This window comes from Thermobia domestica, chromosome 6 (assembly GCF_964235325.1).
Source record: "Thermobia domestica chromosome 6, izTheDome1.hap1.1, whole genome shotgun sequence".
NCBI classification, from domain to species: Eukaryota; Metazoa; Arthropoda; class Insecta; order Zygentoma; family Lepismatidae; genus Thermobia; species Thermobia domestica.
This window is the reverse complement of record NC_137459.1, coordinates 38,503,551-38,520,510: the sequence shown is the minus strand read 5'-3', so window position 1 is coordinate 38,520,510 and position 16,960 is coordinate 38,503,551. Positions and strand designations below refer to the sequence as shown.

The 16,960-nt window shown below is 35.4% G+C and overlaps 1 protein-coding gene across 1 annotated transcript in view; it reads left to right on the top strand.

Moving 5' to 3' along the window:
• Srr (Serine racemase) overlaps nt 1-16,960 on the top strand; it is a 45,630-nt gene that overhangs the window by 11,153 nt on the left and 17,517 nt on the right. The window contains exons 3-4 of the mRNA XM_081761541.1: nt 6,403-6,522; nt 10,984-11,054. Of these exons, the coding sequence (XP_081617667.1) occupies nt 6,403-6,522; nt 10,984-11,054 (191 nt within the window). The remainder of the gene's footprint in view (nt 1-6,402; nt 6,523-10,983; nt 11,055-16,960) is intronic.

Below are 16,960 nucleotides of genomic sequence, written 5' to 3'. Positions count from 1 at the left end.
CTTGCACGATCACTTTCAAAGTGACTGCTTGGCAATACTTCTTAACTCTCCACTTACCCCTAAAAATTGGTGTGCAAATACTGGAACATTCTTAAACATAGATATTTGGATAGTTCACATACCAGTTCCTCAGTGATGCCTTAACTACAATAGGTCCCATATAGTACTGGAGCTATGAACTTCTGAAGTTCACTTATTTCACGTTTTCGGCACTTTATAACTCCGAAACTATCCACTTTTGAACGCAGGTTCACATGAACTTTTTTTCTTATTTTGATGTGAGGAATCTGTTTCCAAAATATTGTGACAAACTTTTGTAACACCCTGTATACAGAAAATAAGTATAACCCATTCTCTATCATAAATCTTTCCATCCATGGTCCATTGATAGCTAATGAAGGTACTATCGCTATTTGTTAAACTGAATATCTTGCCACTAGTGTTCCCCACGAGACGAGATAAGTTTATCTCGTCTCGTCTCGATTCCCGAAAAAAACTTTTTCGCCTTATCTCGATATTTTTCGTCTCTTTTTGCCATGTTCTGAACAAAATTTATGCTCTGTTTTTTTTCATAATTTCTTTTGGTAGTTGCTAGAATCCGTCCGCGTCAGAATTCCACAAAGTTTGTGATATAACAACATTAAATCATATTTATTATTCGAGTATATTATGTAATGACTTGCGTATATGTAAGAGTTGATAAAATGCTTTCCATTGTATAGGTACAATCCACATCAAAAAACCTGCAACATGAGCATGTAAGTTTATTGCGAAACTACGCTTAACAGTACAGAAAATCAACATAACGTCTAAGTGGCACGAATCTTCCAGGAGAAACCTCGGCGTCCTCCTCAGCACACTTATTTTGGAGCAAAAAATCTCGTCGTTTCACAATAAACTTACATGCTCATGTTGCAGGTTTTTTGCTGCGGACTATACAACCATTTTATTAATTTGTAGTTTTTAAACTACAAACGATTTATTAAGACTCTAATATGGAGCGTGGCGATTTACGGATCAAAGACGTGGACATTGAGGAAAGTTGAAATATCCAAGCTGGAAGCATTTGAAATGTGGTGTTGGCGCAGAATGCTGCGCATATCATGGACGAAAGGAAAAGGCATGAAGACGTACTAAAGGAAGTTAATGAAGCACGACAGATCATGAAGATAATAGAAAAAAGAAGAAACAGCTTGCTTGGCCATCTTATTCGACACTCCGATTGGATCACTGTATTGATAGAGGGAAAGGCAGAAGGAAGACCAGGAAGAGGAAACCCAATGATAGAATACCTAGATGCAGTTACAAAGAAGAGGTCTCATCAAAGTATAAAACAGCTCTCCCAACGGAGAGAAAAGTTTTAAAATTTCCATATTGCCCAGCAACATATGGTTGAGAAGAGAAAGAAGAACTTAATATTAACCATGTAACGTGGGATGCACAACTTAAAAGATTTCATTTCAGTTTCCAATAGCAGATTTTTACGCCTTCGTAGACCGAAGTTCAATGTGATTTACTTCAAGTGGCTTGTCGATTACCTCAAAATATACGATCTATTCAATCAAAAATGATGTGCTTCCAACAGGAATGGAACCCATGACCACCGGTATGAAAATATAAAGGTAACCAACAAAGTTTTGTCGCTTTTCTTGTGGAGGTCTGTGCTCAATTGGCCCTCACACCGTGAGTTGAATGCGAATGGAGATAAGGCGAAAGTCAGTTTTTATTGTTGGTATATGCAACATAATACTTGGTTGTGACAGTTCAGTTACATCGTGAACTTGCGTAAGGACAGAGTGAACATGGGATCTCTACAGAGCGTCATAAGGGAGTGTATACTGTACGAGTTCAAACTTGGGTCAAACGCCGCTGCTACGAAGTGAAAGATATGCCAGGCCTTTGGTGAAGGTGTGACTACGCGGACAGTACAACGGTGGTTTAACAAGTTTAAGGACGGTGACGGAACACTTGAGGGAACGCTCTGCCGTCGAAACGCGAGCAGATACCTGTGTTTCTTTGCTGTCTCGTCCGAGGAGAGCGTGTTGACATGTAATCAGATGCGGGTCCTGTACGAAGATCCACGGCGCCGTCATCATTGTTTAGCATCCCATGAACCGGTTCCGAAACCGTCGAAACCAGCACTGCACCAGAAGAAAGTCCTCCTATGTGTTTGGGAGACTGCTCGCGGCATCTTGCATCGGGAACTGGTACCAGCTGGTCAGAGCATCAATGCAACTAGGTACTATCAGTAGTTGAGCAGTGTTCAAGAAAATCTCAAAACTCTGGAGCCATCACTTCTGAATCGCAAAGAGGTCCTCCGGTTATGGGACAACGCTAAGCCTCACGTGGCTAGGATGACCCGGGACATCACTCTACGCCTTGGATGGGGAAACACTATTGCATCGGCCATACTCCCCGGACATTGCACCTCCGATTATCACCTGTTCCATTCCTTGGACAGTCACCTTAGAGAATGTCAGTTCAAATCCCTATTAGAGGTGAAAAATGCACTTGATACCTTCTTCGCTTCACGGCCCACAAAGTTCTAGTGCGATGGAATCCATGGCCTTCCAGTACGTTGGCAAAAGGTCGTCGATGCTTATGGGGACTAATTTTAATCTTCCAGGTGACATATCGATGTTCGAAAGTCGTGGGTGAAAAAGCGATAGGACTTTCTTGGTTACCTTTATGTTTGTTTTCACAGAACGCATAATTATTATGCGTATATCTAATTAATAGAAGTGAATTCACTGAAATAAAGAATTACATCATTAGACCTCATTAAGTCTGATCATTGATCTTTTGTACTGGTAAAATACTGTAATTTTAAAGTTAACAAGCTCTTGTGTGCAAAGTTCGTTTCTAAGTAGGTCATCAATTCCAATACATATGATACAGGGGTGTCCAATATACAATGCAATCCGGAGTTTGGGATAGCAGAACTTTTGAACCTGAAGTGATACACAAATAATGGTTATACCAAAATTAAGCCTTGTTCATGCATATATTTTTAAGCTAGGAAGCAACGGTTAAAGTACACTAGGAACCACACAGTGTTGCCAGATGTAACCAAAGGTGTAAATCAATTTTTTTGCAAAACATGTAAATTGACTTATAACTCACACGTATGGATGTTCTGTCATTAATTTTCAGTTTGCTTAGTTGGAGTAGCTTGGAAACTGTAGAGCAGAAAGAAGAATTTTTCATTTCCACCGATAACTAATCGGATGAGGCCACTGTAAAGAGGAACTATGGAAATCGTAGTTTTCATAAATAAACGCTCTGAATTGCCAACCCTGTTGATGTTTCAGTGCATCAAAAGGTGTGTTAAGGACTGTCTACATTATGCAATTCGTGAAAACAATGAAAAACAAACTTTGAAATTATCGTGATAAAATTTTTACTTCCATGCACCCGGCAACACTGCTATTCATTTCTATGGGGCTATTTAAAGCAAGAGGTATACAAGAACAATTCTCCAACTATTCAAGACCTGGAAACGAACATTCGCAGTGCCATTGAGAACATTAACACTTCTATTCTTCGTAAAGTTGCTGCCAACCTGGTGAAACGGTGAACCAGTGTTTGAATCAAAACAGGGGACACTCTCAGCATCCACTGTAGAGCTGGTAACTCATTTCTGATCAAGGATCTTATAAAATAGAGGATCTGCCCTTACAACAAAATCTTGAAGCCAAACGTCACAGTTTCGCCACCCCTACTCTGCCCACTCCGACCAATAGGATCGCAATATTTTGAGCCAACAATCATGGCGGGAACGAAAGTAGCCAATCAGACGATGGCAGAAACGAGAGTAGCCAATCAGACGTGCCGATGCTCGGTTGTTTTTTGGCTTCATCTGTTTAATAGGATGAAGATACATATGGGCGGATCCTCTATTTATAACATCCTTGTTTCTGATAGTAGCAGTGTTGCCGGATGCATATAAGTAAACGTTTTATCATGATAATTTCAAAGTTTGTTTTTCATTATTTTCAGGAATTGCATAAAGTAGACAGATCTTTAACACACCTTGTGATACACTGAAACATCAGAAAAGTTGCCAATTCAGAGTGTTCTATACCTTTTCTCTGACACGGATATTATGTTTCGGCAGCCTTTTGAGAACAGTGCCATTTCACCTTAATCGTTTTCTTTTGCAAGATTTTTGATTTTGCAAGATTTATCGAACGTGGTACCACTCGACTCATGTTACTATTTGAAATTTTGAAGTTAGCCCCCAAGATCCCTTCAGGAAGGCCACTGGGATCACAGGGACAACACCATTCGCTGTGCCCTATGATATTTACGTATTTCAATTTTGTTATATTCATTTACCTTCCATGGTTTTCATGCTACGGGTACTAGAGTTTTTGAACCATATCATGGCGGCCATTTTGAAACTGGTGCTCCATATGGGACATATTTTGGTACAGCGTTACTTAGTTTTCTAAGACCTTTCGAACGAGGTATTACTCGACCCATGTTCCCATTTGACATTTCAAAGTTATCCCCCGTTACCCCCATTAATTGGTTTTCCCCCTTAGCAATATATAACGTGCACTTCAAACATTTCTGCTATCTTTTATCATTTTTCAGATATTTCCGTGGATTGATTAAGATGGCACACCCTGTATATATATACAGGAGCGATGCAAGGTGGTCTATATGGGCTATAGCCCCCTTTCATGACGTTCAGGTATACACTCGATAAAATGTATCCTGTTTCAATCCTGTTTTACACTGGATAAAGCGGCAAATTATGGTTTAGCCCGTCCCTTGATCATATCCTGCATCCGCCACTATATATATATATATATATATATATATATATATATATATATATATATATATATATATATATATATATATATATATATATATATATATATATAACTACACGAACTGACATAAAATAAAAGGGTACTTCCGGTTGACGTGGAAAGTTGAAGTTCGGCATGATTATAGACAGTGTTCGAAGTGGAAAAAGAGCGGAGGCGTTATGTTTTATTACGATTTTGTCTCGACACACCGGCTATCTAAATGTCGAAGTACAGTGATGGTATGTTTCCTAAAAGATAACATTTCTATTCACATAATGACCCCAAACCATGAGAGAACTTTTCGTAGTTGCGGATGGGGTATGGAGAGGCTTTGCCCCCGCCTCCAATTTTCTGCGACTAATAAAAAAAATCCCCTCATGTTGTATTATAGAGAATTACACACGAGAATGCTCTAAAACCGATTTTTGTATATTATAAATTTTTAAACGATTTCCACGGGTAAACTCCAGAACTCTCCACTCAACTGATGGTATTTCAGATCCCCGGAAGGTTGTTATCCAATTATAAGCTCCATCAATTTAATCTTCTTGACACATCGCATAAACGAATACTTAAGCAAAATAACACATTTTTTTGATTGTATAAACTATATTCTTTTTTCTTGTTAATACCGGACTTAGTTACGTATTTCTTTCCCATCGTACACACAAAAAAGTCCCGGCGAACTCATAACAATACAGGTACTTTCCGATTTCAGTTTACACTACCCTTTGTTTGGATTGGTCCCATGACTAATTTCCTTCTGTCATGTGACCCTTATCTGTGACCAACACAACCAACACAAGTTCTTACCTAAGAGCAAGGGATGAACTTCTTTGTAAATAATTCACCTCATTTTAAAAACAAAAGATAGGAAAAATATAATAATATATTGGTGTTGTCTACTTAGAAATTATCTCTACATAAGAAATAACATCTTTGATGTGCAAAGCAATTCGTCAATTACTGTGTATCAAATGGATTTATTAAAGATATATTACCATACATTTTCCAGTGACGGTATGTCTTGATCACTGAAAAACCAGAAGCGGTATGTCTTCATCACTGAGAAACCAGAGGCAGTATGGCATATCACCGCATACCGTCTCACTTATACTACTGATTGTAACTTTCCGGGACTAACCTACAGCAAAATTGTCAAAAGTGAATATTTTTTTTTTTAATTTTTAGGACGTCTAAGGTGGGGAAGAAGAAATTTCCCATGTTATATAAATAGGCCTTTTTTTTTGGGGGGGGGAACCTACAATATCATATTTTAGGTAATTGGAATTGGAATGAAAATTTCGCCAAGTGTGCAAGGAGAATACTCACGCAAATTTTTAAAGGTTCAACGCCTAATAGTTCCAGAGAGCTACTGAACAGCATAAAATATCCAATCCCTTTATCTTCTATTAAGGGTAGCACTAGGTCAAATCTGATTCTATATTCTATGGTGGAAAGACAATATTTATCTAAAATTTCAAGGTTCTAAGCATAGTAGTTTCGTACATATGTTAATGAGTCAGTGAGTCAGTCAATGAATTTGCTCTTTTGTTTATATATATTGTCTTTATTTCAGAAAACTGAAGATTATGAAGATCCATGGTGTTCTTCAACAAGTCCTCAAAAAATTCATTTTGAAGACATTACTTCAGCGGCATTCAAAATAAAAAACGGAGTGAAGGTTACCCCATGTGTAGTAAGTGCAATTCAGAAAGTCAATCTTTCTAAGTTTATATATTTTGATTATGTATTGTTGTAAGCCGAAGAAGGCTGTTAGAAAAAGAAACAGTGAGGTCTCGCCTGGTGAGACCTGTACAGAAAATACTTGTTTGTCTTAAGGCCTACATGGTTTAATCAAGTTTCAAACACCAGTGGCGTAGGCAAAGCGGCTACCGTCCTGACGTGAGACCTCCTTTTTCTTACCATTTCTTTCTACTTAGTTCATTCTACCAATTCTTTCACTATCATTCATTTGCTTTTAACTTATTCATTGCCATCTCCTTTAATATATAACATAGCTTAACTATGGTAAGTCAAACACTTTTTGTTGTTTTTGTTATTTTCATGTTTTATCATGAAACTGGAAAATGCTTATACAAGAAACGTATCATGTTTATCGACATACTTATCTATTTCATTTTAGAATTATTTAGGTCCTATATGTAAAAAGGAAATGTGAAAAAGTTTGACAGATAATTCCTACGCTGCTGAACAGATTTTGAAATTTTGATGAGTAGACCCTGGTCAAACGTAGATTCTTATCACAATAATTTTCGGGGACCAAAGGGACCCTATACTGTTGCAATGATGTGAACAGACTTTGGGGGAGATAGCTAAAATTCAGCTCAAATGTAGAAGAGATTATGTAAATTCTATATCAGAAAACCAAATTGTCCTAAAATAGATGGAACATAGTAAAAAAAAAAACTAAATATTTACATTAATATCAATGGAAAATCAGTGAAAAAAATCCCTCACCTTATCTCAAAAACTAAAAACGGGAGATGACTCAAACTCAGCCCATATACGATACTATGTAGATTCTATATTTCAAAAGCAAATTGTCCTAAAATGGATGGAATATAGTAAAAAAGGGCACAAAATATTAACATTAATGTCAATGAAAATCAATGAACAAAAATGAATTTGTCCATATATATCTCAAAAACTATAATAAACAGATAACTAATTGAAAGCTTATTGCAAAGACATATTGAAGAGCTTAAAAACGGTTTATAACTCTCAAGGTAAACATGGATGAAACATTGTCAAAAATTAAGTTGAGTTGATATTGAGTTTAACCTCCCGTTCAGCAGCGAAGCTATATAAGACATGCACCTACTGATTATCGTGGAATTCAAACCACATGAGCTCCCACTGTGAATCGAATCCGGGTCTCCCACGCCAAAGGCGCGTACGCTTACCACTTAGCCACGAAGAAGCTCTTTGTCAAAAATCAAGTTGTTGGAGTAAAATAAATAATAATGGTAAAGTATATGCACCTTCTTCGAATTACCCAGGGCGTCCCACGCGGAGTTTTCGTGTTTGATATAGACCATCTCACATCTTGATTTGAAATATCTAGACTCGATTTAGGAAGGAACTTGACTTTTGACCTGATCACGTGACATAATCTGGTCCTTAAGGCAAAGCGGATAGGCCGTTGAGATTCTTATCACAATATAACGACGGAATCATGCAGTAACTTCGAAGTAAAAATTATGCTACGGAATGTCTCTTTCTCTTATAATCTATTAGAAGAAATATAAACAATGTCATCGAAATAAATTTTTCTTCCTTTATATTCCATTCATTGTTTTTTAAAACGGAATAATTAAAACCTGAAATTCTAACTAGACACAGAGATATAGAAAAATATTGATGGATATTAAAGTTTCAGTGGGTTTTGTCTTCAGAAATCCGTAATTATTACTCGCACACTTAATTTATAGTTATGGATTCATGATATACACTTAATTTATATAATGAAAACTGCATACAATTTTCATTATTCATGTGTTTACTACCAAGAAGGAACTACAATATTATACAAAAAAGTATTATTTTAACTTAAGTACTAAGGAAAAGCAAATTTATAAAATATTATTAATAACATTGTGGTGTTGAACACAGAAAGGGCCAATCCACAATTTTATTTAGCATGCTATTTGGAGTAAAATTCATGAGCGTGCCTTTACCAAAGTATTTTTTCTTAATTGTAGTGTTTCTATCGCGGAGGAATCAAAATGTAACAATATATATGTAGTTATGTATTTTTTCTCTTACATTTTCAAATTCGCCTTGGCTCCCTCTTTCTGCTACTTGTTTCTCTGACTGGTTCCTATTTTATCTGGCTATACAAAATATCAAAGCGATATTGCCACAACTGAATTACCTTTCCACAACAGACCAAATAACAAAAGTCCGTTGGAAATAATTAATATCGTTTGGGATCAGTAACAAACTCAGGGGTCGAATTTTGCTTTTCTGTACAAAACATTTTACATATGTGGCGATACAATTGTCTTTATGCAGAGTTGTTCTGAGGCTTTATTAGTGCTATACTAAAGAATTCGAGTAACATGTGTTTCCTGCAGTAGTCAGGCCTTTAGTATGACGCTAATCATACGTCAAAACAACTCTGCATAAGGCGGAATGAGTTTATTTTAGTTAATCTTGCTCTTTTTGGTAAAACAGTAAATTTGTTTTCCGAAATTTCAATTAGGACCATTTCTTGTTCATATAGACCACTTTACATAGGAAGAGCTAGACTAGGTGTACAGGCACATACATGTGTTTAATGCAACAAAACACAATGACATTACTCTAATGAACATCTACTCGATTCAGAGAAGAAATAAAAGTACATAAAACACTACTTAGTTCCGGGAAAAGAATCCTGCTCAAACTGTTGGTCAACGACAAGTTATTATTGTAGTTACAGCTCGGCTGCCTTACCCACACTGTTTCCACTGGCGTTTTGTGTATAATATCACGTGCTTCAGAAATAAAAGAAAAATAAAATCTAATCTATGACCCTATTGTAATTACAGAATATTAAACACAATTATGCTACAATGTATTGAGCGAATAGTATTTGAGAAAGTATTTTTTTTTGTTGCATTATATATAATTACGATTATTGAAAAGCATGATTAATTTAACGTTTTTCATCACTGTTTAGTGCAAGAAAGTGCAGGCTATTTCTAAATAGTTTCTTCAATATAAGCTGTAGTTACCGTTGTGTGTAGTGGCGTCATTCAAATCATTTAACATCCGGTTCTGTGTTTTATTAACTTAAAAAATGAAATGAAATCTTTGAGTTTCACGTCCCACGGTTATGCCGGTTAGGCTAAAGGAGACGGTGATGATGAGTAATGAATGAAAATTGTGGAATGAAGAAAGTGGGAGGAAACGGGAGAACCCCGAGAAAACCCACGCACACGGTGTTTGTCCACCACAAAGTTCACTTGGCGGGGGCTGGGATCGAACCCGGGACCCCAAGCACCAGAGGGGAACGCTCTACCACTGAGCCACCGCGGCCCCTTTTATTAACTTAGTATTAATATTAGTACTATATGATTTATTATTATTATTATTATTATTATTATTATTATTATTATTATTATTATTATTATTATTATTATTATTTAAACGATACTAGAAATAGTGACTAAGATTAATTCATGTAACATCTGAAGAATCATCATTATTTTTAAGTACTACATCTTAGAGATGAAGTAACACTTTTAACAAACGGTTGTGGGAACCTGAGAAATCTTAACAATCGGTTCGGAGGAAACGGTGCGAATCAGCCGGTTCTGTGAGGTATTCACTTCTGAAAATCGATTGAGAACATATTCAAGTGAATCACTTTTTTTTTCTGCGTAGCACACAATTGCACAACCTTCTGATTTGTTTACATAAATACACACTATATAGAATAGGTTTTTGTACTCCTGTGTATAGTATTCAACATTATTATTTTGTCTGATGTGTCACATTTCTGAATTTTCAAAGCACACTAATTACGGATAGAGCTGCATCATTTCTATGAAAATAATAATAATAAAAATTGTTTCTCGATAATAAATTTCAGTGGCGGTTCTTGAGGGAAGTTATACGTATAAAACTTACTGCTTCAAACTAAGGGCCCGGGTGGAAGATTTATAACACCCTATAGATTATATGAAGCTTTAAAGTTTATCAATTTTAATTTAATTAACAACCAATACTTCTTCCGGGCTAAAAAAGATCGGGAGCTTTGGATCCTTGGAGTTGGCCAACTTTTTCCCGTCGCCGGAGCTGGTATATTGGTATTACATGTTACTTTTGTGCTGAGCAAGCCCTATACCAAATAGTGTTCCCCGCAATTCACCATATTCTAATTTTTATTTTACCCTCCTCCTCCCCTAGCCCTGCCGGACATCTGGAAGAAAGCATGTTAACATTTTTGAACTCAGTGCCGTAAGGAAGGATTGTAGTTTTTGGTGTAGCAGATTTCAACATTGTCCTAAGGTAATATAATATGACAAGGGATTTCTTCTATTTGTAAAGTTGGGAGAGGGAATATTTAGCTTTAAAAATGTTAATAATAATAATAATAATAATAATAATAATAATAATAATAATAATAATAATATAATTTTTCTTTCAGAGATCTCATTTGTCCGAATTAACAGGCATGGAGGTATATATGAAAAAGGATTTTCTCCAGTACACTGGCAGGTGATTATTTTAAGCAAGTTAACTTATGATTATTTTAATACTTAAATATGGTTTCAAACGAGCTATCCTGTCTGAGCGAATGGCCAAAGAATCAACGAAAAACTACTCAAAATCATGAAACAAGGAATGTCTTCCGTTATCAAGAGAAATATATCATTCCAAGTACTTAACTATGATTCCAACCAATTTCATAGCTAAATGCTACAATATTCGTAGTAGATAATAATAATAATGTCAAAGATTACAATTTAATAAATAGTTCTCACCCCCCCAAAAATCAACTCTTCCATTATGACACTAGCACGATGTTAGTAACACACACAATGAATAATCAGATATTATAAATTAAAAGTATGATTAACTCTTAAACATTAATTTTAAATATCGGTCAATTAATGGTTTTAGCGTAGTACTTTCTTTTTGTAAGGATAACGGAAAGCATAAGGTCTCACATTTATTTACATGCAGATACACTTTAGCTCAAACTTAGCTGGTACAAATCTTCATTATACTTGTTTTTGCTTTTGGTTTTTGGAAGTTAAGCTTGAACGCTTCAACATACTATGGAACTAGTGTTGTTAAAATTATTCAAACCATTTCGTTATCAATATATTTGAATAATCATTAGTAGTGTAAGAAAGGGAGTTTTGGGCCACGGAGCTCACACCCATTTCGTCAGTTCCGACTGATGCAGAAAACAAATTTCCCAGTGCCGCCTGATACGCGATGTCAGATGACCCAGGTACGAGTCGAAAAATTGACTCCTCCGTTATAGGGGTGTATTCGTTCTCTTTTACGACCTTTTTTAGGGGTGTATTCGTTCCGTTTACAACCCCTTTTTTCAACCCCTATGTAAGATGTCACACGTATCGCCCAGCTGTTGAAAATCGAACACCCCCGTAGAACTCGTTCCCTTTTACGACCACTTTTTAGGGGTGTATTCGTTCTCTTTTATGGCCACTTTTTTCAACTCCTATTTTAACATAGCAGAAATTACATAAGACAATGAACACAGTTTTCAACCCCTATGCAACATAGCAGAGCTAATAAAAGAGTTTGGTTTATTTTTCCACCTATTTTAACATAGCAAAAAATACATAAGACTATGAACATAAAGACTAACAACACATATTTTAGCAGCACTTCTATGTAACATAGCAAAGACTACTAACATAGCAGAGAATAATGGGGGTGTATTCGTTTCCTTTTTCAATCCCCATTTTAACTACTTAAGACAATGAACACATACTCCAATCAGAAATTACACAGAGACTACGAAATTAGCAGAGCTAATAAAAGACTATGAACACATTTTCCAACCCTTTGTAACATAGCACATATTACATAAGACTATGTACACGTAGCAGAGCTAATAAAAGAGTTTGGCTTATTATTCCAGCCCCTTTTTACATAACAAAAATTACATAACATTATGAATACATTTTCCAACACCTATGTATCATACCAGAAAGTACATAAGACTACGAAAATCTATTTTAGCAGAACTCCTATGTAACATAGCCTAGGGGTGTACTCGTTCTCTTTAAGGACTCCTTTTTCAACCGCTATTTAACACAGCAGAGAATGAACCAATAGCAGAGTCGTACCTTATATCAACAAATATGCAGCATAGCACAGAATACGTAAGACTATGAACAGCAGAGAATGAACCAATAGCAGGTGTGTACTTCTATCAAATCCTATGTAACATAGCAGAAATTACACAAGCATTCATCTAGTACTACATGTCCCGAAAGTACCGACCATCGACGTCAAAAGTTTAAACCCGAATAACTTGTAAATGGAGCAAGGTGCTAAGGTGATGTTTCCACATTTACCAATAGGTAATCAAATACTACATGTCCCAAAAGTACTGACCATCGAGGTCAAAGGTCAAATATTTAAACGTAAATAACTCGTAAACGGAGTCACATATTGAGGTGCCGTTTCCACATTTAGTAATAGGTCATCAATTACTACATGCCCCAAAACTACTGACCATCGAGGTCAAAGGTCAAATATTTAAACGTAAATAACTCGTAAACATAACCATATATTGAGTTGCTGTTTCCACGTTTAGTAATAGGTCATCAGCTACTACATTTCCCAAAAGTGCAGACCATCGAGGTCAAAGGTCAAATATTTAAACACGAATATCTCTTAAATGGAGTCACATATTGAAGTGGTGCTTTTACATTTAGTAATAGGTCATCAAGTACTACATGTCCCAAAAGTACTGATCATCGAGGTTAAAGGTCAAACATTTAAACGTAAATAACTCGTAAACGGAGTCACATATTATAGTGCTGTTTCCAAATTTAGTAACAGGTCATCAAGTACGAAGGAATAAATTTATACCAACCAGAAAAAGCGAAGAATGTCCATTTTAACTAGCTCAGAATTTCTGTAGCTTTAGTACTAATTCAATAGACGAAAAAATAAATTTGGGTGTTCTACTTTATATACCAAACAGAAAAATGGCGGAGAAGATTCATTTTAACTTGCTGAGTATTTTACACCATTTTGTACTAATTAAATAAACAAAAGAATAAATTTGTATTAACCAGAAAAAGCGAAAAAGGACCACTTTAACTGGCTTAAAATTTTATACGTTTTGCACTATTTAAACAAACGAAGGGATAAATTTGTGTGACCTATTCAATTTTGTAGAAAACCAGAAAAAACGAAGAAGGCCCATTTTAACTAGCTCAGAATTTCTGTAATATTTTGTACTATTTAAACAAACGAAGAGATAGCTTTGAGTGGCTGAAGTGAAGAAGGACCGTTTTAACTAGCTGAGTATTTTATACCATTTTGTACTATTTAAATAAACAAAGGAATAAATTTGTACTGACCAGGAAAAGAAAAAAGGACCATTTTAACTAGCTCAGAATTTATGTACTTTTTGTACTACTCCAATAAACGAAAGAATAAATCTGGGTGTTCCACTTTTTATACCACTTTTTACTATTTAAATAAACGAAGGAATAAATATATACTGACCAGAGAAAGGGAAAAAGGACTATTTTAACTAGCTGAGAACTCTTTTACCATTTTGTGTCATTTAAAGAAATGAATAAATACATTCGGGTGTCTTATTTCCTTTTGTACCAACGAGGAAAAAAGCTAAGAATGACCATTTTTGACTGGGTTTGAATCTTATACCTCTTGTAATATTTAAACAAACGAAGAGTTAAATTTGAGTAACCTATTCAATTTGTACCAACGAGAAATGCCATTTTAACTAACTCAGCATTTTCTACCTTTATGTGTTATTCAAATAAACGAAGGAATAAATTTGAGTGGTCTATTCTATTTTTGTACCAATCACAAGAGGAGCAAAGAAGGCCGATTTTAACTTGCTCAGCATTTTATACTTTTTTGTGCCATTTAGAGAAATGAATAAATAAATTCGGGTGTCCTATTTCCTTTTGTACCAACGAGGAAAAAAGCAAAGATTGACCATTTTTGACTGGGTTAGAATTTGATACCTTTTGTAATATTTAAACAAACGAAGAGTTAAATTTGAGTGACCTATTCAATTTTGTACCAACGAGAAATGCCATTTTAACTAACTCAGCATTTTATACTTTTTGTGCTATTCAAATAAACGAAAGAATAAATTTGTACTAACCAGAAAAAGTGAAGAAGGAGTTTTATATCATTTTGTAGTAATCAAATAAAGGAAGGAATAAATTTGTGTGACCTATTCAATTTTGTAGCAAGCAGAAAAAGGAAAGAAGTACCATTTTGTACTAATCTAATAAGCGAAGGAATAAATTTGAGTGATCCATTTTAGATTTGTTCCAATCAAGAAAAAAAGCAAAGAAGGTCCATTTTAAGTAGCTCAATATTTCTGTACCATTTTGTGCTACTCAAATAAAGGAAGAAATACATTTGAGTGGTCTATTCTATTTTTGTACCAATCAGAAGAAATGCAAAGAAGGTCCATTTTAACTAGCTCAGCATTTTATACCTTTTTGTGCTATTCAAATAAACGAATGGTTAAATTTGAGTTACCTATTCAATTTTGTACCAAGCAGAAAAAAGCAAAGAAGGTCCATTTTAACTAGCTGAGTATTTTATACCATTCTGTGCTACTCAAATAAACGAAGGAATAAATTTGGGTGGGTTTTTTGTACCAATCAGAAGAAAAGCAAAGAAGGTCCATTTTAACTAGCTCAGCATTTTATACCTTTCTGGGGGATTCAAATAAACGAAAGAATAAATTTTAGTGGTCTATTTAGTTGTAGTTCTAGATTTTGTATATTTTTGTGTCACCCAGAGAAAGGGCGACTTTAAAGTAGCATTGCTAAATAAATTTTAATAGCCTCTTAATTAATTCATAGTTTTATATAATTGTTGTTATGTTAAAAAAGGGCTGAAATAATAAGCCAAACTCTTTTATTAGCTCTGCTACGTGTTCATAGTCTTATGTAATATGTGCTATGTTACAAAGGGTTGGAAAACGTGTTCATAGTCTTTTATTAGCTCTGCTAATTTCGTAGTCTCTGTATAATTTCTGATTGGAGTATGTGTTCATTGTCTTAAGTAATTTCTGCGATGTTAAAATGGGGGTTGAAAAAGGAAACGAATACACCCCCATTATTCTCTGCTATGTTAGTAGTCTTTGCTATGTTACATAGAAGTGCTGCTAAAATATGTGTTGTTAGTCTTTATGTTCATAGTCTTATGTATTTTTTCTATGTTAAAATAGGTGGAAAAATAAACCACTCTTTTATTAGCTCTGCTATGTTACATAGGGGTTGAAAACTGTGTTCATTGTCTTATGTAATTTCTGCTATGTTAAAATAGGAGTTGAAAAAAGTGGTCATAAAAGAGAACGAATACACCCTAAAAAGTGGTCGTAAAAGGGAACGAGTTCTACGGGGGTGTTCGATTCTCCACAGCTGGGCGATACGTGTGAGATCTTACATAGTGGTTGAAAAAAGGGGTTGTAAACGGAACGAATACACCCCTAAAAAGGGTCGTAAAAGAGAACGAATACACCCCTATAACGGAGGACTCAATTTTTCGACTCGTACCAGGGTCGTCTGACATCGCGTATCAGGCGGCACTAGGAAATTCGTTTTCTGCATCAGTCGGGATTGACGAAATGGGTGTGAGCTCCGTGGCCCAGAACTCCCTTTTTACAATACTATTATTTTGATATTTATTCATTATTTGAATATTTGTGACACAAAATAGTTATACGAATAACGAATTTTGCTGGAATGTTCGAGTAACTAATATCGGAGGAATCCATTATTTGAATCTTCAAATAATAATAATCATCATCATAATAGGTATTCTGCCATTATTGGCAGGTCACTTTGTGCAACTGAAAAGCTTCCATGCTCCACGGTCTTCCGCTAACTTCTTCGTGTTCATGTACGAATTTTCTCTTTTGATATCGTCCATTAATTGTAGCCTCCTCAGCCCCTCCCTCTCTTTCCTGCCACGATACCCTCTTGCACGTCACTCATGATGCAGTTTTTTTTCTTAGCTAATATCCCAACCAGAGTCTTCTCCTCTTCTTAATAATATCTGAAAGTGTTCTTTTCTCCCTCATCATTTCATTATTTTTGCGTAATATCCATATTTTTCACCCACAGAAAACCATACTAAACACAACGCATTTTATAAGCCTTTTTCTCAACCCTTTATTCAAGGTCCCACAAAATACGAGTCGTCTTTCCTTTCTCCGAAAGGCTTCTATCGCCATTCCTGTCCTTGCATTTATTTCACGTTTACACTTCATACCATCACTAATAATACTACTCAGTTATCGAAAACTAGTCACCTATTCTATTTTTTTCCCTTCTACTTCTATTTTTGACACCGACCCCTTCGTTCAATTATCATGACTTTTGCCTTTCTAACTATTCCAATTTTAACAACACTAG